This window comes from Populus alba, chromosome 4 (genome assembly GCF_005239225.2).
Source record: "Populus alba chromosome 4, ASM523922v2, whole genome shotgun sequence".
NCBI lineage: Eukaryota > Viridiplantae > Streptophyta > Magnoliopsida > Malpighiales > Salicaceae > Populus > Populus alba.
The window spans coordinates 19,571,762-19,592,376 of NC_133287.1; the positions used below are offsets into that span (position 1 = coordinate 19,571,762).

Consider the following 20,615-nt stretch of genomic DNA (forward strand, 5'->3'; position numbering starts at 1 on the left):
CTCTTTCCTGGGCACTTTGTTAAACAATTAGTGAGCATCCTCTCATTACTTAATGACAGTTCTGTCATTTTCTATCTTTTTCTTAGCATCAGTTGCCTATCCTCAAGTTTTTTCAGTTTCTAGGCTTGCAAAATGATCCAGTATTTTCTTTTAGACCAATGCAATTCAACAGGCCAGTTAATATCGACCCTGGCGAAGTGGAGTTGTATATAGCAAAAAGCAGAACATGACTTGACTAGAAATTCAAGCAGACTCAAAAACACATGTTCACAGTCAAATCATTGTAGTCATCCACAATTTGTACCCAGTCAACAAATCCCAGAGTGAATCAAAGGAAACCATTGTTGAATACAATAATGGTGCATCTGAAAAAAATAGATTTATTGGAACAATTAAAATCGCTTACTGCAGCGTAAATGCTTGCTCTGAATCCTCAATATGGAACTTCAAAATGGCTAGAAGAACTAAGAAACTCATTCTGATGGCCTTTGCCCCAAAACTGGAATATCCTCGTAACGTTTCTGCAGTAAAATGAAACATGTCAATGGGGTTCAAGGAACAAACCCAGCAGATAATGAATATAACGTTTACGACAAACTTAAATTGAGCAGTAACATTTGAGTTTGGCTCTTCAAGGGGTTCAAATGGAGAGAAACCAATTCATTAACTCAGAGCATTTACAGAATGTACTCTGAGATTCTGAGACTGAAGCAGAAGCAACAACTGATACTACTTAACTTAAGACGGCGTAGAAGTACAGCCAAAAATCTTATTAGTATAACGAGGAGAATTCTTTTGGATGAAACAAAGGGTCAATATTATAACCACATAATCATAGATTTCAAAGGAAAAAATCAACCATGATTGCCTTAAAAGCTGGCTCTTGTCATCCCTCCAAAAATATCTTGCATCAAGACTTATCAGAGGCATTGTTCCAAAACGTTTCATTGTTCCACAAGGAAATGAATGTGCACAGTTATAACAGTTAGATTGATCAGACTAAGATCACAAACACCCCATCTTAACTATTGACTGCAAGAGACACTACCTTGGCTAGAAAAGAAAGAAACACAAAATTCTATATATATGTAGATATCTATTGATTGACTTTGCATTTGATATTATTATATAAAAGCATAGATAGGAGCAGTTTATGCTGTTCACTAGAATGGTAAAAGTAATAACTGCATTTGTGTATGTGCGCAAACTAAACAAATATACAAGCACATCATAGCAGATATAATACCCCAACATTGTTGTGCTCCCATAGTTTACGAACTCCATAATCCACAGCCTGCATGTATCCACAAGATTAACCAGGATAAAAAAACACATTCAACTAAAACAATCACAAAATATAAGTCAGCCATTTGAAGAAATTGATTAAGCATATGTATTCACTTTACAGGTAAGCAACGCTTAAATTGATTATGTTGGAAATTCTTTTTTGTTGCTTTAGCCTGATAATCAACAAAGAAATTTTTTGAAAGCATCAATAAGTGCAACTCAAGTAGACGAGCCCCTTCCGTATTCAAAAGATGAAAACAAAATTTCCCACCTCATTAGATTATAAGTTTGTTAAATAAAACTTGATATCTCAGTGAGAGGGAGTCACCCATCACCACTCTTCTTTCCTTCATTTCAATTTCCCAGATCAAACCGTCAATAAGCTATACAGCAAATAGAAACTCGTTTGTATTCTCTATAGATTGGCTGGCTACCCCGAAAGATTTAAAAGATGCAGCATGCGAATCCTTTTATAAAAAAAAAAAATAAGTTTCCAACTTCGACAAATATTCAGTTTTTGAGTCATTGCTTCGTATAATCCTGAGAAACAGAATTCTAATAACATTACTCATCGATTTCTATTTCCCGAATTCCCCCAGCAATTAGAAAGAATTTATTTGAATCGAAATGCTCGGATAAGCCAAGGCATCTGTCTGTTTATTAAGTCTAAGGATAATTATAATAAATTCTTCAAATAATTTATAAGCAATCAAACATAAAAAAAAACCTAAAATGAAAAAGCTTACCCGCTCACCGGCAAAAGCGCCGGCGATGACGAAGGTAACGTAGATGGAGTTACGGCGCATAATCAACTTGTAGAGACCTTCGAACACGCCTCCTCCATTTCTCCGTGCTGTGTAATCCATCTCTTTTCCTCTTTCAAGATCTACTCCCTTTTTAGGGTTTCCAAATCACAAAATTCCAATTTACTCCGCAAATAAATAAAATTAAACAAATGTTCGGATATATGAAAAAAAAAATATTATTAATACCTCAGAAAAAACTAAATCGCGAAACGGAGAGACAGCAGCAATCCACGTTCGGGTTTTTGACAGCTGAGTCGGAGAAATGAGGACGAGGTGTAGGAGGAGGAAACGAGATTAATTAATCAAAGATGGGCCTGGTGGTGCTATTATACAGTCTGCGAAGTCGTTCTGGCTATCGAGATTTATATGGGCCGAAAGTAGATTAGAAATTAATCATTTAAATCATGGGCCTGAACAAAGCCTATGAAATTGGCCTAGTTGTGCTACTATACTGTCTACGACGTCGTGTTTTCCACCAAGATTTATATGGACCGACTGTAGATTAGAAAGTAAACAATGGGCCGGAATAAAGCCTATTAACTTGGCCTTCAACCGACAAACCTAACAGAGGCAGCTGAAACGCACTTTTTTTTCCCCCACTTTTCTCTTGAAAAACCCTAACTCCTTCCTTGCGGCAAGCTGCATATAAAAACCCTTTAAACCCTTCCTCGTCTCCGCCTCTTTCATTCTCATAGCTCCCGCCCAGAGCCTCTCTCATTTTCAAAGCCCAAAACCCTTTAAACCCTCTCCTCTCATTAAACATGTCGTCCATGGAGTTCTGGGGTAAGCAGCTCCTTGCTCTTCTTGTTATTAGAATTAAGATAGTTTGTTTTTTTTCAGCTTTCACTCTCTTTAATTCTTTACTGACTAGTTTAACGTTTAAGTGTTTTTTATGTTCTTTTTCCTGATTTATTCTAAATATTTACATCCCCTTCTTATGTAGTATGTCAGCGATTGTTTATTCCTTTTCCTTCCGTGTTCCTTTATGTCGTTGTTTAGAGCTTTTTTTTTCAATGTTTTTTGTGGACTGTCCTGTATGGAGTTAGGTTATCTTGGACGTGTATTTTCTGTTTGGTTTGTTTTACTTTCTGTTTTGTAGCTTGAAGTGGTGTGATTTTGTTTTTGTAAACAGATACATTTCTGAATGTGTTTGTGTGTGCGGTATGGTAATAGAAGGAAACTAAGGAAGAGGAAAGTCAAGAATAATGCTATTAGATTTTGTGTAGCTAATAACTATGGTTTAGCTTACTTTTTTCATTATTTTCGTACTAGGTTTTGTGCTTTGTGAGTTCCAGAATGGGTCGGAGTTAGATTGCTTGTCAGATTATTCCACTTTTTGTTGGATTTTCTTTAATTGCTTTAACTGTGTGCTTTGTTGAACCACGATAATTACTAGCTAAGTAATAACATATTATGCAAGTGGGTTTTATTTTTTAAATGTGTTGTGTGGCGTGTTGAGTGCATGCTCGGACATCCAATAGGAATTCATGTTTCTATTTAAGTGTTAGTTGTTATGTAATTGGTGGTTATCATTGGTGTTATTTCTGTCTTACTGATTCTCCATAATTTTGATTATTTTATTAGGTGTTGAAGTCAAGGCTGGTGAGCCTCTTAAAGTGGAACCTAAAGATTTCTACATGATACATCTTTCTCAGGTTAGATTTATCTTAATTGAAGTATTAAACTGGTGCTGTACTTTTCTGATGTTAGGTTTTTTGTCTGACTAAATGTTTATATGGCCTTTTGTTCCTCAGGCAGCCCTTGGTGAGTCTTCAAAGAAGGGAAACGAATCAGTTCCCCTTTTCCTAAAGTTCGATGAAAAGAAGCTTGTGTTGGGAACCCTATCTCCTGATAAGATCCCTCAATTGTCCTTTGATTTAGTTTTTGAGAGAGAGTTCGAGCTCTCTCACAACTGGAAAAATGGGAGTGTTTTCTTCTGTGGCTACCAAGCTGCAATTCCTGAAAATGATTCTGGTGAGTCCTGATATATGCTAGTTGCAATATGCCATTTCTAACTTTATTTTGTGAAATTTGCTGAGCTTATTGATGCATACAGATTTTTCTGATGATGGAGATGAAATCCCATTTGAGAAAGTGGAGAATGTGAAGTTTGCTACTGGTACAGATAAAGCTGCCAAGCCTGAAAAACCAAAGGCTAATCCTGTAGTGCTGAGCAAAGATGATGAATCTGACGAGGATGATTCTGATGACGATTCTGATGAGGATGATTCAGACGGATCCGAGGTTGAGACATCTCCTTCTTGTAACAAAATGGCATGAATCTTATTATATATCTTGTTCCCATAAAACAGGAAACTAGCATAGATGAAGCTTTTTCCCAGGTTGATTGCATGTATGCATGTGGTCATTTCTGGAAGGAATTCTTTGGTTGTTTCTGCAGATTAATTTTTGTTCAAGTAACCTAATTATCCTCCAATAGAATGATATAATATGGCATCTTCTGTCTTTTCTTCTTTATTCCCCTATCTTCTGGTTTCTGAATCATTGATCAAGTTTTTGTGTTGCAGGGTATGTCGCTTGACGAAGATTTGGATGATGAATCCGATAGTGAAGATGAAGAGACTCCTAAGAAGGTATCAGTTTCTCGGTTGATTTGCAATTTAGATGAAATGTGATACCCAGTTTTCTTACTATGTTTTTAATTTACTTTATGTTGTGAAGGCTGAGCAAAGCAAGAAGAGGACCAATGACTCTGCAATAAAGACACCAGTGTCCTCAAAGAAGGCTAAAACTGCTACCCCTCAGAAGACAGGTATTTTTTAGTTTTCTTGTTCTATCAACTCTTCTGAAGCATGGGCGATGTGACTGATTTTCTTCATTGTGTATTGATCAAAGATGGTGGGAAGGCTGGGCAAGTAACTCCCCACCCTGCAAAGGGAAAAGCTGCGTCAAATGGCAAAAACCCCAAGACCCCAAAATCCGGTGGCAATTTCTCCTGCAAATCCTGTGAAAGGTAGGTGCTTCTGCAACATTCTAGATAAAGAAGTCCCACTGGCGACTTCTAGAACGACTGACTACTTATATTTCTTCCTCAGGTCATTTGGCTCTGATGGTGCTCTGAAGTCGCACTCACAAGCCAAGCATGGGGCCCAGTGAATTACCATTTGAAAGAACTATGTCATAGGGTTTTGGTATTCATCTCTGGAGTAAATGAGAGGTTTATGATAGCAACTCGTCTGTAATTTTGTTAGAGATCTACATTTGAAGAAATATGTCGGATGCATTCCATTTTGAGTTTATGGGAACCGTTGCGATGTTTGACCACTACATGGTTCTGTTCAGATTACTATTCCTATGTTGTTTTGTTTGCTCGAAAAATCATTTTACAAATTTAAGCAAGCTGCAAACATCTTGTTGTTGAGGCGCTCATGAGGGAGCACTATTCCGGTAGGCACGGAGTTGAAACTTGATAAAGTTCCTCAACAAGCGTGCAAGCGTCCACAATTTTGATAACTGATCTTTTAAATCTGTGTTTTGTCCACGCAAGGGTGACTTGTTTCGTGAAAAAATAAAAGGTTTTGTAATATCATCCTTGGTCATCAGACAAAAACCGTATTTTTGTCGCTGCGGGAACTAGACTGGCCCCGAGGGCTTTAAAGTTTAAATGTCCTCCTTGTCAAAGCGTCACAGGGCTCGAGTTCCATCCGTTTACGCCATCTCCCCTAGCTTACCTTAAGGTATGCTAAAATGAAGGGGAAAGTTGAAGGAAAAACTCACTTATATAAATCATCTTGGCCCTTCCGCATTTCGCAGTTCAAACAAAAGAATGAACCGGAAATTAGATTTTTACTTTACAACACACTTTGCGGTTTTTTCTGGTATCCAAAAGGACCTAAAATTACAAGGCAAAGAGATGAAGAAAGTAGCAATATGGGGTAATCGACAGCATTTCACATAGTAATAACTAACCAGCTCCGTTCACATCAAATTAAAACTCCCTGGAAATGAGGGAGATTACCTTGTCCACATATTGCACCAGCCATTAATGTCAAAATATCAAATTGTTTAACAACATGGTAAAGAGCAAGGAAAGATGCAGGGGCTGTCACAACATGGCAGTCGTATCACTAATAATGCTAAATGAATTAATGAGCCGTTATACAATCAATCTGCTCCTGGATGCTTTTGAACAGCAGCCTGATAAACCCTGTAAAACCAATCCTCTGATATTGCACCCAACAACCTGTACAGAAATTTCATGGTAAGCTGCAGTTAAAATAGTGGCTTGTCTCGAAGAAGCAGGGATACCTGAACCTGCAAAACTCATAAAGATGTTGAGATCACTTTATTTTGCTAAAATAAAAATGGGAAAGGAGAGTTCGAGAAGCAAAACCCAACACAGAACCGTGAAATTTGATGGTGCTCTAGCCTGAATGTGCTGTAGTCAGAATCCTGGACTGTGTTGCATACACACACTGAGAACACAAACTTCAAATGCAGCAAAACAGTTCTAAGTTTAAAATTCTAGTTTTGATAAGAAAAACATACCAGCCATGGCATTAGCCTATAGTACAGACCTTTACTAGTTACTTGTTAACAAGAGATCTGGTGGATTACCCAAGAATTCACAGTGGACAACAAAACTTGCAAAACATTTCATCACTATAGACACTTGGCACAAAGGGAAAGTTGGAATGAATAATTCTGTTATTTTGAAATCTTTTCAATGTTGATTTTAAGAATCCAGATGGAATTGAGAGTCAAAAACATTCAAGCCCGTCATGCAATTAAGTGCACAGTCAAGCAGAGTGGATGCAGCTAATAGATAAAGAAAAAAAAAATCCATATGACAATTGTGAACCTGCACACCCCTGCACAGTGGAAAATGGTCTGTAAGCTATATTTATTCAATGTTCGGTCCTTTGCTGGAAAGGAACATCCTAATTGAGCAGGTGGAATATGAAAATGATTAGAGTAGAGAGAAAACATGCCAGGCACCTAAAGTATATCAGTATGCATATTCTCCTTGCTGCGGTGGTATGTGCTGCTGATATTCTTGACCGCTGCCATTTTGCATTTGCCCGTTGTCATTGTTGCTGCTGTCAGCATTGACATCATTATTGGCTGTTTCTTCCTGCTGCTCCCTTTCCCTATTCCATTGTGCAATTTTAGCACGCCTCTCCTCACTGCCTTCCCTAACCAGGCTTCGTTTACGCCTCCCCCCAGGGCTTCTACTTCGTCCCTTCCGATGTCCAGGGCTTGTACTCCTATGCCTCCTGCTATGACTTTCATAATAGTGCTCCCGATCATCATATCTTCGACCAGAACCACGCCCACTATGAGAATGCTCTTCATGGCTCCGATGTCTATAGGGGCTCCTGCTCCTGCTCCTGCTTCGGCTGTGGCTATGCCTTCGTCGGTAACTCCCAAATAACTGACACCTCAACTCCCTAACATCAAACAAAATAAGACAGTAAAATAAATAAAAACCCAAAACAATTCCATACCTTCAGACACCTCAAACAAAACAAAAAAATAAAAATCAATCATTACCTGCCGATTCTTTTAAGGTGCATAAAATTGCAGTACCCGCCACGGTTACATGCGTTCTCCTCATATTGCCTACACGTGGCTTCTCGGAAATCAGTCACAGGAGAGAAATCCACAATAATAGGACGACCTGCACCCATTGACAATCACATCAACAAAATGTAATTACACGCAATTAAATTGGGAATACAAAAAAAAAATCATATGTAAAAGTGAAAAATGAGCATAAAAATAACAGAAAAGAGAAGCAGAATCTGACCAGCATAAAACCTCCCAGTCAAATTCTTAAGCGCATTCGAAGCGTGCTCTTCCTCTCTAAACTGAACATAAACATTACCCACCTATGGAAACACATAAAAATGATTCCTGAAACATCCAAGCAGAAATACGAAATTGTAATTTCCAGTTCAAGAAAACATACCATGTGGTCAGCAAGATTGTCACAGACATTCAGGCTCTCAATTTCCCCGTATTTTCTTAGCTCCTCAAATAAATCCTCATAAAATTCCTGTAATTGATTAAGATTGGAACTTTCAAATTCTTGATTTTATTTCAAACACTTAATTCCTCGAAACTCAAGTACAAAATAAATAAATTAAAGGAGTCGTAATTACCTCGAAGTGTTGCTGGATCCTGCGAGGATCGATAGGGTTACCCTGGGCGTCAACACCAGGAGTAATCATATCAGGGCGCTGGTACATGTTTGATAAAAGAAGCGTAGGGCTGACGCTTGGTTTGGTGTGGAGACGAGAGCATCGATCACCGTGTCTACAAGCTCCGATCTTGAAGTAAAACGGACAGTTCACTCTGTCTTTCTCTGTTCCAAATATCGACGCCAAGTGCTCCGCCATTGATGCGCCGGAAATTCTCTCTCCGTGTGTGCTTCTTTCTTAATGAATTCAGTTCTGGTTGTTTTGTTTGCGTTTTCTTATTTATCTGTCAGAGGAGAAATGCTGCTGCGTGGCGTTTGGGATTTTGAGTTTTTGACCTTAGCGTTTATCTTCAATATTCTAGATGTTTCGGAGGAAATATCACAATGTAAGCTTAATTAAAGAATATGTTACTTGGTACTAAAGCTAAATGTGGCTGGTTTGCCCGAGAGGTTAAGGGGGAAGACTTAAGATCTTCTGTGCATAAGCACGCGTGGGTTCGAACCCCACAGCCAGCAATTTGGTGGTTTTCTTTTCCTTTTTGCCGGGATTTTAATTAAAGCAAAATGAGTAAAACGCATGCTTAAAAAGACTGCGTCTGCCGGGAGTCGAACCCGGGTCTATTGCTTGGAAGGCAATTATCCTAACCGTTGGACTACAAACGCTCGTTGAGTTGAAATGGATCGTTTTATATATGATCTATTTTTGTAATGGTCCAATGTGATTAATTCCATTAAAGAACGTACAACTTGTAAATTTAATGACCATTTTTCACTAAATCTGGTGTAGAGCAGTGATCAGACCAAAAAAACTATTAATTCATTCACTCGTTGGAGGCCTTCCTTCAATTTTTTAGGTTATTTTCTTCAACATAAACGATTGATCTGACAAAAAAAAAAAGAATATCAGGTCATCTTACATTTTAAATTATATCATGCAGGTTAATTTTCTTACTTTTCTTGAAATTTATTATTTTTTAGGGGTATTTAGAAATATGATACTGTTTTTTTAAATATTATTTTTAATATAAGCTCTCCAAGCATGGGCTTAATAACCTAACCCGGTCTCTAAAGCTCAGGAGATCCAACTATAGTTAAGTGGTGAAGCCATTAAGTAAACAGATAAACATGAAGCATGGGTTAGCCCATTACAAAAATCATCCAAGCCCTATTAATTCAGGCTATGTTTTACCCAATCGGATAAAAAATAGAAAACCAGTCCGAAGATTTCATCGTGGAGAGATTAAAAAAAAAAAAAAAAAGCATATATGTAATTGGGTCTGTGGGCTGTTTTGTCACTATTGTCTTTATTTTCACGGGTTTTTTTTTTTTTTTTTTCTGTATCATAATTCCCATGTTATGTTCTGGACTCGAGTCCATGACGGACTTTATCGCAATCGTACTGCATATTAAACATGGATATTCCAATTAAAAATTTTATTTTTATTCATCACATTCATATAAAAAATGGGCCTTCTATACAGTACGTATTAGATATGGACCTGCAGAGATTGCGGTGCTTGACTGTAGTTCATGGCCTTTGTGGGGTTACATTATGGGGGGGAGCCTCTTCTGTCGTCTGAAAACTCTCAGTGCCTCCGACCGTTTACTGCAACCGCCAGTAATGTTGACGCAAATGGGAATGAGGAAGCTCTGTTTCTTTCTTTTTTATGTTTTAAGTGTGTATTTTTTAAAAAATAATTTTTTATTTTTTTTATTTTAAATTAATTTTTTAGTATTTTTAAATTATTTTGAAACACTCATGTTAAAAATAAATTTAAAAAAATAAAAAAAATTATTTTAATATATTTCTAAATAAAAAATACTTAAAAAAAAATCATTATTATATTTTAAACTGAGACACTGGTGGGTGAACAAGAAATTGATTGCTCACGTATACAGGGAGTATAGAACATGAACAAGATGCATGAGAATATTTTGGCCTAAAAAGAACTGACCCCATGTAGCAGAAAAATGGGGCCTAGTCTCTCATTTTGATTTCGTTTATTTTTGCATTTTAAAAACAATTTTAAAAAAATAATTATATTTTCAAACACCCTCTATCCAGCGCTAGCTTCCAATGGCCATGGCACAAAGAGACAACCAAGTGAGATGACATTTCAACTAACTGATTTATAATCTCTTGAATCTCATGGCTGTTCGTGTGACTGACAATAGCAGGACATGTGAAAGTTGCTTCTAGATCCTTACCAACTTTAGTGCACCATGATTGAAGAACAATCAAAGAATTTAGACAGATAAAAAGATTAACAATTTATATTGACTTGTTACAGTGGTGAGATATATTAAGAAGAGAGGCAGAGTGCACGTGACATATGGAGGAAATTTCGCTGATTCGGCATTGATTTAGCAGCCAGACATTAGAGTATCGTAGTTTGAGGTTGATATTAAAACACACAGTAGTTCTGTCTTTAAGGAACCATGTTACTTCGAGTAATCTTTTTGGCTCTGCCATGTGCTATAATGTCTTTGAGAGAGAAGGATTGCCCCTTTCTTTATTGTTTTTTTTTTTTCAGTGGCTAATTTTTAATTCCGTTGCAGGAGAAAAGAGACTCAAGTGAGATGGGATTTAGACTCAAGACCCCATAAATAAACAGCAGGTGGGAATTTAAAACGCTATGAAGAACAGAGCTCAATTTTACAATCAGTATTACAGAGGGCCAAGTAGAATATGATGCAGCATGGCAGAGGTGAAGTTCAAATTAAGATATGGAACTCGACAATTGAAATGGTTGTCGGGAAATTACTTGGTGTGTGGTTCTACTGTGGTAGTTTTTGAAAAAAAAAAACATCATAAATTATAGTTAAAAGCAAATCACACCAAATAAACAAACGATCCTAGGAGGATCACTTTGTTTATGTAATTTTCTTGTCATTTACGAGAGAACTGGCTATATTCCTGGCTACCCTCTTGGGCAATCATTCAATCCCTAGTCTTCAAGGCTTGCTTTTTTCTTGGGGAGACAACTATCATGCAAAGAATTATGGTTTTATACTATTGCTTTCTAAACTTTTGGTTGTTATTATACCAATTGAAAAGGGCACTAATTCTTTAGCCAACTAGGGGGCCTTGCATGCTTTGGGAGTTGATGTTTGAAGAGAGTGGCAACAGGAGGGTAGCCCCAACTTGTCTCAATCAAATACATGATTCTTTCACACAATAATTGGAAAGGAAGATGGCCCAATACGATTGGCTGCTAGTTATCAGCAAAAAAAAGGAGGCTGGTTGCACATTTATACTGCCAATCCAACGTGTGTTGTGTTTCTGTGTGTGGGCATTTTTATCCCTTTGATTTTGGTAGGGACAAGTTCTGCACTGTTAGGATATTAGCAGTTTCAACTCAGTTCATCTACTAATATACAAGATCTGGTAATATTTCCACGCAGTGTCAACTGTCAAATGATTGTTTTTTTGAACGAAAATGAATATCTGTATGTCAAATAATTGTGAAAATGTAACAGATGAGGCATCAATCTTAACACGCCATGACCCTTCCTCGACGAACAAGATTGGGTATACTCCATTCCATACATGGCCAAATAAATGGGGCAGAAAATGGCCAGTGATGAGGCATTCATCTAGTTGAAAAGAGCTTAGAATTGAGGGGTTTTTTTATATGATTTCTCCTATATATTCAAGTAGTTTCTGTTAGTAAACTTTAGGATGGAACAGATATGAAGTTGGCGTAGATGGGTGAAAACATTATCTTTAAGGTATTTATTTATCCCATACAGAGACAATAACCTGCAGAATACAACTAAGCCCTTCTAAACCTCTAAAAAAATAAGAAGATAAGACCAAATATATATATATATATATATATATATATATATATATATATATATATATATATATGTTATGTTTCTTTTCTTTATAGTAATATGCTTTTATAGATTTGAAACATAATAATAAAACAGTATAATTATTTATGAACCAATATGATTGTTTCATCAAACAATATTACTATTCATGAAACAATATAACTATTTATATTAAATTTCAAGTTTTCAAGTTTCAAATGTTATCTTTTGATATTATAAATAATCATATAATAACATTAGAAAGCCAAATAAAGATAATTTGTCCATCATAACTTAATTTACTACACGGTAAAACCTACACTTAGAAATATTAGGAGGGAGTGTTTCTTTCCAGTGTAAAAATAAATATCTTTTCTTTATTTATTTACAAACTACACCAACAGTTTCACCCTGAAATCATAAAAGAGCATAAAGAAAAAGGGCGGTGATGGGCAAAGGGAGTAATGATCCGAGCACATTGTTTTCTCACGAGAAAGCTCTCAGAACAACTTGCTATCGAAGTTTCCATTATTGCTCTCAAATCTCATTTTTATATTGTTTGTGGTTTGGATATAAATTACAGTAAACCTCTGGTTTATGATCAGAAAGCAGTTAAATATTAAGTATTATAAGTGTTTTCTCCATTGCAGACAATTATTGTGCTCCCTCCCTATGCTTTCATTGGTTCAAGTGCCGAAGGATTTAACACGCATAATATCGACACTTGTAGCAGAAGAAAGAGACCAACATGAAGCATCTTTCAGGTCTGATCATTTGGAAGGTGGTTCCTTGAAGCAAAATTAACCTTGCAAATGAAAGAACAATTTCAAATTAATAAAGCAAGTAGTAAGGAACATGACTCTAGATTGGATGGATTGTGAGAAATAATTCTTGTCACAAGCAACAAATGATTGGCACCAGGCATGGAAAGCATCCATATGCCATGTCTACCTCCTGACGAAAAAGAAAGAATTAAGAATGATTAAGGAAGATGATTGTAAATTAATCAACATTTTCCAGACGCGAGAGGACACCTGGAAATGAGCTTAGTGTATTGTTTAACTTTCGAGTAGTAAAATAAATTTCAAATTATAATTTCTTTTAGCCAAGTTTTTAATAAAGAATTTGATGTAAAACTATAATATAAATTAATTTACTAAAGCATGTCTAAAAATGTACTACAGTTACTTTTTAAATTATTTTTTATTTTAAAAATTTATTAAATTAATATTTTTTTATTTTTTAAAAATTAATTTTTAATATTAGAACATCAAAATCATCTAAAACATAAAAAATATATTAATTTAAAATTAAAAAAATAAAATATTTTTAATATTTTTTAAAAAAACTCCTAAAAATGCAATGCCAAATTACGAAACAAATGAAAAATCGTAAAATACACCCCCGCCGCTTCACAAAAATAAACGTAACCCTAGGCAAGGATGTTTATATCAAGACTATTATTGCAAGAATAGCTTGTAATGCACGCCAGCACTATAACTAATTAGATTTCTTTACCTCGCGCAACAATTTAACTGGCCCGTTAGGCATGCGCACAAATGCTCTGCCAATTCTCATGAGTTTTCTTTTCTTTTCTTTTCTTTTTTGGTCCCTGTTTCAATTATGACATAAAGCAGCAAAGTGTATCGCCAGAACAGGTGCCAAACAGACCCTCAATGAAGAATCAAAGAATTTACTTCCTCTTTTTAGGATTAAAATCAAGCAAAAACTTAACAATACTTGGAGTCTGGAACTCAATGACAAAAATACAGAGTACTAAATGCTGGTTTCAGCACAGAGGCCTCTCTGGAACTCATTGACTAATGAAGTGCCCTGTGGTGTTCATTAGATTTGGTATTGCGATTTGAGCAGGGTTGGATAATTTTTTTTTTTTTTTTTGAATCATTTTAATGTTTTAATATCAAGACCACTCCAACTGTCAACCTTCTGGCCTTAACCACTGGACTGATGTCTTTTTAACAAAGTATCATGTAAAAATTTAAGACAGGAAGCATGTGAAAGCTATAAAAAAATCAACTTTGACTACAAAGACACCATTTCATTTCACCAACTTATTCTCTTAAACTAAGGAAAACTAACAAAGGAGAAACAAAAAGAACAAAATCTCACAATTACAAGCAATCTATGTAATTGAAATAACAATCCTGTTGCCCTAATGCTGTCTCTGCTTCTTCTCTGTCCTTGATCCTATATGATGTGATTCACACTAAATCTTCTGAAGGCATTAGCTATAACCTTTGTGTCGATCATGTTGAATGACCCTTTTTTTTCTTCAATGGAATGAAATGGTAGGAATTGAAATCAAAGGATGCTCACAGACCCCCCACGTAATTATACATTGAGTTGCAGAGGAGAAAAAAATAAAACACAAATGGCAGCTTGACATACACGAAGAGGGTTTTGTTGCCTTTGTATGTCCTCTAGGGCTGCTGCTGCGGCTGCAACTAAGAGCTGGGAATAATAGTGCCAACATATCCAATTCCAGTGATGAAGAAGGTGACTGTTTGGAGCCAAAGGTATATGAAATAGTTGTTCTTTCCATTAACAAAGTCATAGCATCCACACAAGAAAAGAAACGCTGCAAATCCCAGCTCCAATGTGTTGAGTCTGTTAAAAAGTCAAAAGAAAACAAAATTCCTGTTAAAAGAATAAAAACATCTGCTACATATACCAAACCAGGACAGTTTCGATGAAGATAGTGAAGACTAATATTTTTTTTTCTTTTTGGTCTGCTGCAAAATTGTTGAATAATACGGAGTAGATAATGTAGGCCCCCTGAATCCATCAGAACCAGGACAAACATGCAATTTATGTACGTACGCTGTTATAGTGCGTGACAGGTAAAATGTTTTTGCCACCAGGATTGAAAGCGATGCAAGGAACTATTACCTTTCGGTGAATTTGAATCGGAATTTTCTGGGTGCTTTGGTGTTTGCTTTCCTTGCATCTGCTGCTTTCTGAAGTGTGTTTCCTAGTTTTTCTGTGACAACCCACTCATTGACTCTTCCAGCTTCAAGCAGACCGATGAGAGTTGCCTTGGTCCGGTGCAAAGACATAACGTTCTCGAAAAGGATCCAGTAAAACAGTAAGTGAATTGACCTGCACATTCAAGGATGTGTTGTTAGTTCTGTCCTGATTCTTGCAGGTAGACGAGCAAGCTCTAAAAATGGCCATACCTTGGAGTTCCTACTGAATTTAGAATGGTGATGACAGAAGGGATGTAAACAGCTCCCCAGATGGGAACTTTCACTTCAGGAACCAAAATGGTTAGCGGGAGAACAACACAGTAGAAGCAGAAGGTCACCATGTGAGCTATGATCTTTCTAACGAAGAAAAAGCTATAGATCACATAGACTTTTTTCCAGAACTTCACTCTCTGAAATATGCAAAATGGACTTGAATTAGAATTGTCACCCTGCATAGTAATTCGAAACCGGCCATGGCGATCAGTCACAAAAGATGAAAAAGATCCAAACCTTGTTTCTAACAATCTCCATCACCATTTTCCTGAACAGATTAGCAGGGCCGCAGGACCACCTGTGCTGCTGGAACCGGAAAGCTTGGAAAGTACTGGGAAGCTCACTTTTCACCTACAGATAAAATTAGTCATTAATAAAAATAAGATCATAAACCAAGATGAATTGTTCTGAAAACAACACAGTGTGTGTGCTTATGAAGAGTAAATAACCTACATGGAGGTCACCCAGGTACACAAATTTCCAGCCCCTAAGACTTGCTCGGACAGCAAGATCCATGTCCTCCACTGTAGTTCTGTCCTTCCACCCGCCAGCATCATTAATGGCCGCAATTCTCCATACTCCGGCAGTCCCTGTATTGCCATTCATTTTCACATTCAAATCTTTTGGTTTCCATCATTATTACATATGAACACGTTATTCAATAACACACATTAAATCTCATAAATTTCTCGCAACATTTTCAGCTCAAGTTTAATTTCGAAGAAATTATGGTAATTAATAATGACTTATGACAGAAATGCCAACAAGTCTCAGTCAAATTTCTAGATTCAGGAAACATTTTCAATCATTACCAGTTACCCTCACTATCGTATAACATCTAAGGTAGCTGTCCAACTACTTCCTGTCCCCTGTCATCAAAATGGAAATGGGGCAGATTATTATTAATTAATTATTTATTTATTTACCATTGAAGCCGAAGAACGCATGAGTAGCTGACCCAACTTCTTGCTCCACGGTGAAATGGTAATCCAAAGACATTTCTTGCATTCTTGTCAGCAAGCACTCATCTGCATTCACTGCAAAGATTTCACCACCCACAAAATTAAAAATCATTAATATCATCATTAAACATGTAATTAAAATAGTTTTTTGTAAATTTATCATTAATCTATAGTTTATGATTAAGGCTACCCGTTTACTTCTCTGTCTTCACATGAACAAGTGTCATTCATTATACAGTGTAACGGACCTTATTTTTTTAACTGATACTGTGACAAATTCTTTTTTTATTATTCTCTTACCATAAAAATACAAAAATTAGAAGTGTCGGCAATTTAAGAAGGGCCCCACACAACTATGAACTCACTGCAAGAATGGCAATACGCACGTGACAGGAGGATGGACTGGCTGCTCCTAGAGCCTAGAAGAACAGAAGTTGAGAGAGAAATCCATGTGACAGATTTGCCCCCACAGCGAAGGATGTCCATGTGATCCGTACATCGCGGGTTGTTCATATAAAAACACGAAAAAAAGACTGTCCTTGTTTTCTTGTGACTAAAATGCCACGGGAAAATTTTATTGATTTTTTCTTAATTTGAGCAACTTCAATTTGAAAAAGAAGGCCAGGGTTTTTTAATTTAAATTGGGGACATTTATGGGATGAAGGACTTGTTTTCTAGTAAACTAATAATTAATAACATTAAATTGGAAAAATCAAGGAAGAAAATAACATGGAAATACATAATTATATAATAAATTTCAGTAATCAGGATTTTTCATTTTTTGTGCATATGAGTTCCACAGCCGCGTCATGGAGGCCAACAGATCACCAGGTGTATATCAAAGGGATCAACTGACCAAGGATCTTACCTAATTGAAGAAAGTGTAGTAAATATTTATTTTTAAAATATTTTTTATTTAAAAATATATTAAAATAATATTTTTTATTATTTTTGTATATAAATACATTAAAAAAATAAAAAAAAACAATAATAAATTATTTAAAAAAAAAACAATTACTAAAAAAGCGGTTAACACATCACCACTGACACCCTCATGCAAGGATGGAAAAAGCGGCCTCTATCAATAAAAGAATTGACAAAGACCAAACTACTAAACAATCTAAGAATGTTAGAAATCAACACATAAAGACCACCGACACTCGGAAAAACAATGCTAGAGATTTTAGAAAACAAGCAATCCAGCACAATTTAATGACTGTAATCAGTTGACTTAGTTAGGGTTCTAGTGGGTTTTTTTTAGAGGGCTTACCAAATCTCCAACGAGCCTGAACAAGGGCAACGTCGGGATTGTGGACCAAGAATGGAATGGCACGCCGGAGGAAATCAGGCTCAGGCTGGAAATCTGCGTCGAAGATGCACACATACTCACAGTGTTTAACATAGCTTCTCTTTAGACCTTCCTTTAAAGCACCAGCCTTGTAGCCTGTTCTGTTCTCCCTGATTTGGTACCTTATGTCTATGCCCTTGCTTGCCCATCTTTGGCACTCTAGCTCTACCATTTGCTGCATTCATAACAAGACATGGATCAATGGACAAAAAAGGTGGGCATCATTTGGGTAAATGGGCAAAACCCAGATCAGAAATCTTAGTTTTCTTTGCAGGTTTGATAAATTTGGACTAAAATTAACCGTTTTGGAGTCACCAATTTGCTAAGCTTGACAGAAATGTGATCGAACAGACACGGATATCACTAAAAAGTAATCAGTTGCAAGAATGGCACGCGTGCGACTAAAACTAATCAAGAAGCAGAGTGATTGCTTTTGTTGTTTTTGAGAACCTTGATGGCAGGGTCGGTTGAATCATCTAGGACTTGGATCACAAGACGATCTGCTGGCCAGGAAAGATTAGAGGCTGCACCGATGGATAGCTTGTAAACCTGTCCAAAACACACAATAATTATATGACCAAAAGCAAGAAAAAGCATTGAACTTTTGAGGACTTTGCTCCAAATCCCAGGAATAAAGTATAGGAACAAAACAAACTGGCTGAAAATAAAGAAAACGGAGAAGGAGCTAGGGACCTCTTTTTCGTTGAACATTGGGATTTGAACAAGAACAACAGGGAAGTTAAGATTGCCAGATTCTATATCATCTTGCATGGGCTCCCATTTGTATCGCTTCTCTGGTTTCTTCCAAAAGAGCTTAACGAGGATGATGACAATACCCATGTAAACCCTTTCCATGAAGAGCATGAGTGACATGGCTAAGGAAATGTAAACTCCAAGTGTCAACAAAGGAACTATCAATGGTGCTTTGATTAGCTCCCAAATGAGTTTAAGCTGATCTGAAATGTCATAGCTTGAGACCTGAAACTGAAATGATTCAGGTATCATGATTTTTTGTGAAACTTCACCCATCTCACTGTCTCTCTCTATCCCAGAAGAGCAGAGAAAAACAGAGGAAAAACAGAGGATAGGTTAATTTGGCAGAAAGAACAATCAAGATGAGAACAAAAAAGAAACACTAAATCTTTATCTTGTATGGGTTTTTGGAATTGTTAGCAATGTGGTTGAAATGAGGGGTGTATATAATTGGAACAAAGCTTTGATTGCATGGAAACTAAGTTGAACGCTACAAAAGCAAAGTTCAACTATCTGCTTCTGTTTAAGAGGAATGAACAACAAATCTTCACTTTCCACCCTATCAGTGCTTCTCCTCTCTTGTAAACCTGTGCCAGCCAATGCTTCTGTTTCTTTTGATCAAAATGAAGCAGGGACAGAACAGAGCAAAGGCAGAGAGAGAGAGAGAGAGGGTTTTGTGTTTTTATGAGAGAGAGCAACTCATATAGAGAGAGAGATGGTCATTTTATAGTCAAATTTGGCTCTATTTGGAAATAAATTTACATCTCTCTTTGGCAAGTAGTTATCTGTTAGGGAAAAAATAAAAATAAAAAGAATTAGCAAAAAAACGCAACTAGGATTTTTCTTTTCTTTTTTAATATTAAATTAACAATTAAAGACAATCAAGAAATTAATTAAAAGTAAAAGTAAATCTAGAAAAAGAGTAAAGTTCTGCAAGAAACCTAGCTTGTAGCACTCAATAACATTATTCTCAGAGATAAAACGTTCATGTGCACAAGAATAATTTTATATATAATATATTTCTCTCTCGAGAAATAGTAATTCATTTAAATTTTTGGATGCAACAAGAATTCTCCAAATCTTTTTAATCATTTTTTTTCTCACTTTGAATTAATAAAATATAAAAAATTAAGTACAGTAAAACTTGAGAGAAAATATATATAAAAAAGCTCTTAAATTACATGAAGATATATATAAAAGATTAAGTAAAATGGAAAAGTATTTTTAAAAATTTTTAATGGTGAACATTTATGTACTTCCCATCTTAAACAAACTCTATATATAACACGCACTTAATAAGATATCAGTTATCAAATATACTTAAAATAAATAATTTAATTAATTTAATCATAATAGCTAAGTAAATAAAATTTATTAATTGCTTAGTAAAGATATAAATTACCATATAGATCTAAACTAATTAAATATAATAAATCAATAACTAAAAACAAATATCATTAATTATAACATCTTGCATGATTTAAAAATATTTTTATAATGAATAAAATAAAAGTGAGCAATTAATATTGTGTAGTGTGTGCTATGTACCTCTAGGGTTTGAATTTACCATTGCTGTTAATTAGTCTCAACTTCAAGAATCATTGTAATTAGAATGCTGTTAATTAGGTTTCTTGGACCAAGTTTAAATTTATTACGCAAAAACAATATATAGAAAATTTTAAGGTTTTATCAATGTTGTTTCTTTTTTGGTCATATTCATGTATCTTATTTCATTAGTGGATATAAATTACCATAAATATCTAAAATAATTAATAACTAAAAACAAATATCATTAATTATAATTTTGAATCAAGATTCTAACATCCTTGCATGATTTAAAAATATTCTTATAATGAATAAAATAAAAGTGAGCAATTAATATTATGTAATATGTGATAAGTGAGTTTAGGGTTTGAATCTATCTTTATTGTTAATTAGTCTCAATTTAAGAAATCATAGTAATTATGATATCGTGAATTAGGTTCTTTAGATAAAATTTAAACTTATTACACAAATAATATATAGATAATTTTAAAATTCTATCAATTTGTTTTTTTTTTTTTTTCATGTACATATATTTTGTTTCATCAGCCCAAGCTCTTATAGTAGAGACCCCACTACTCCACCCAATTAAGTGAATCCTCCAATTGTTTTATTGGGACCTGAAACCTCTTGGGCATATATATATATATATATATATATATATATATATATATT

At 35.5% G+C, this 20,615-nt stretch overlaps 4 protein-coding genes and 2 non-coding genes across 7 annotated transcripts; 2 read left to right on the forward strand and 4 right to left on the reverse strand.

Annotated features, from left to right (window-relative positions):
* Positions 1-264: 264 nt before the first annotated feature.
* LOC118060650 (cytochrome b-c1 complex subunit 9, mitochondrial) lies at positions 265-2,438 on the reverse strand. The gene is made up of 4 exons (XM_035073913.2): positions 2,280-2,438; positions 2,034-2,180; positions 1,247-1,294; positions 265-521 (listed from the first exon to the last, which is right to left on the reverse strand). The coding sequence occupies exons 2-4, from the start codon at positions 2,151-2,153 to the stop codon at positions 474-476; spliced, it is 216 nt and encodes a 71-aa protein (XP_034929804.1). The 5' UTR covers positions 2,154-2,180; positions 2,280-2,438; the 3' UTR covers positions 265-473.
* A 259-nt stretch (positions 2,439-2,697) lies between these two features.
* Positions 2,698-5,381, forward strand: LOC118060643 (histone deacetylase HDT1). The gene is made up of 8 exons (XM_035073901.2): positions 2,698-2,876; positions 3,678-3,748; positions 3,848-4,067; positions 4,150-4,337; positions 4,622-4,687; positions 4,776-4,866; positions 4,950-5,067; positions 5,150-5,381. Exons 1-8 carry the CDS (start codon positions 2,855-2,857, stop codon positions 5,208-5,210), a joined length of 837 nt encoding a protein of 278 aa, XP_034929792.1. The 5' UTR covers positions 2,698-2,854; the 3' UTR covers positions 5,211-5,381.
* Positions 5,382-5,985: 604 nt separating this feature from the next.
* On the reverse strand, positions 5,986-8,577 carry LOC118060632 (splicing factor U2af small subunit A). Of its 2 annotated transcripts, XM_035073888.2 has the most exons (6): positions 8,219-8,577; positions 8,026-8,112; positions 7,864-7,945; positions 7,608-7,734; positions 7,053-7,504; positions 5,986-6,297 (listed from the first exon to the last, which is right to left on the reverse strand). In XM_035073888.2, the coding sequence occupies exons 1-5, from the start codon at positions 8,453-8,455 to the stop codon at positions 7,063-7,065; spliced, it is 975 nt and encodes a 324-aa protein (XP_034929779.1). In that variant the 5' UTR covers positions 8,456-8,577; the 3' UTR covers positions 5,986-6,297; positions 7,053-7,062. The 2 variants fall into 2 exon arrangements, with proteins under 2 accessions (XP_034929779.1, XP_073264863.1); XM_073408762.1 differs by having other exon boundaries at positions 5,986-7,504.
* Positions 8,578-8,689: 112 nt separating this feature from the next.
* Positions 8,690-8,772, forward strand: TRNAL-UAA (transfer RNA leucine (anticodon UAA)). The gene has a single exon. It is a non-coding gene; the product is annotated as a tRNA-Leu (tRNA).
* A 75-nt stretch (positions 8,773-8,847) lies between these two features.
* On the reverse strand, positions 8,848-8,919 carry TRNAG-UCC (transfer RNA glycine (anticodon UCC)). Its single transcript has one exon. It is a non-coding gene; the product is annotated as a tRNA-Gly (tRNA).
* Positions 8,920-14,113: 5,194 nt separating this feature from the next.
* LOC118059767 (glucomannan 4-beta-mannosyltransferase 2) lies at positions 14,114-19,088 on the reverse strand. The gene is made up of 9 exons (XM_035072745.2): positions 18,339-19,088; positions 18,096-18,194; positions 17,568-17,820; positions 16,262-16,372; positions 15,789-15,925; positions 15,573-15,686; positions 15,273-15,472; positions 14,986-15,195; positions 14,114-14,703 (listed from the first exon to the last, which is right to left on the reverse strand). Exons 1-9 carry the CDS (start codon positions 18,672-18,674, stop codon positions 14,541-14,543), a joined length of 1,623 nt encoding a protein of 540 aa, XP_034928636.1. The 5' UTR covers positions 18,675-19,088; the 3' UTR covers positions 14,114-14,540.
* Positions 19,089-20,615: the final 1,527 nt, after the last annotated feature.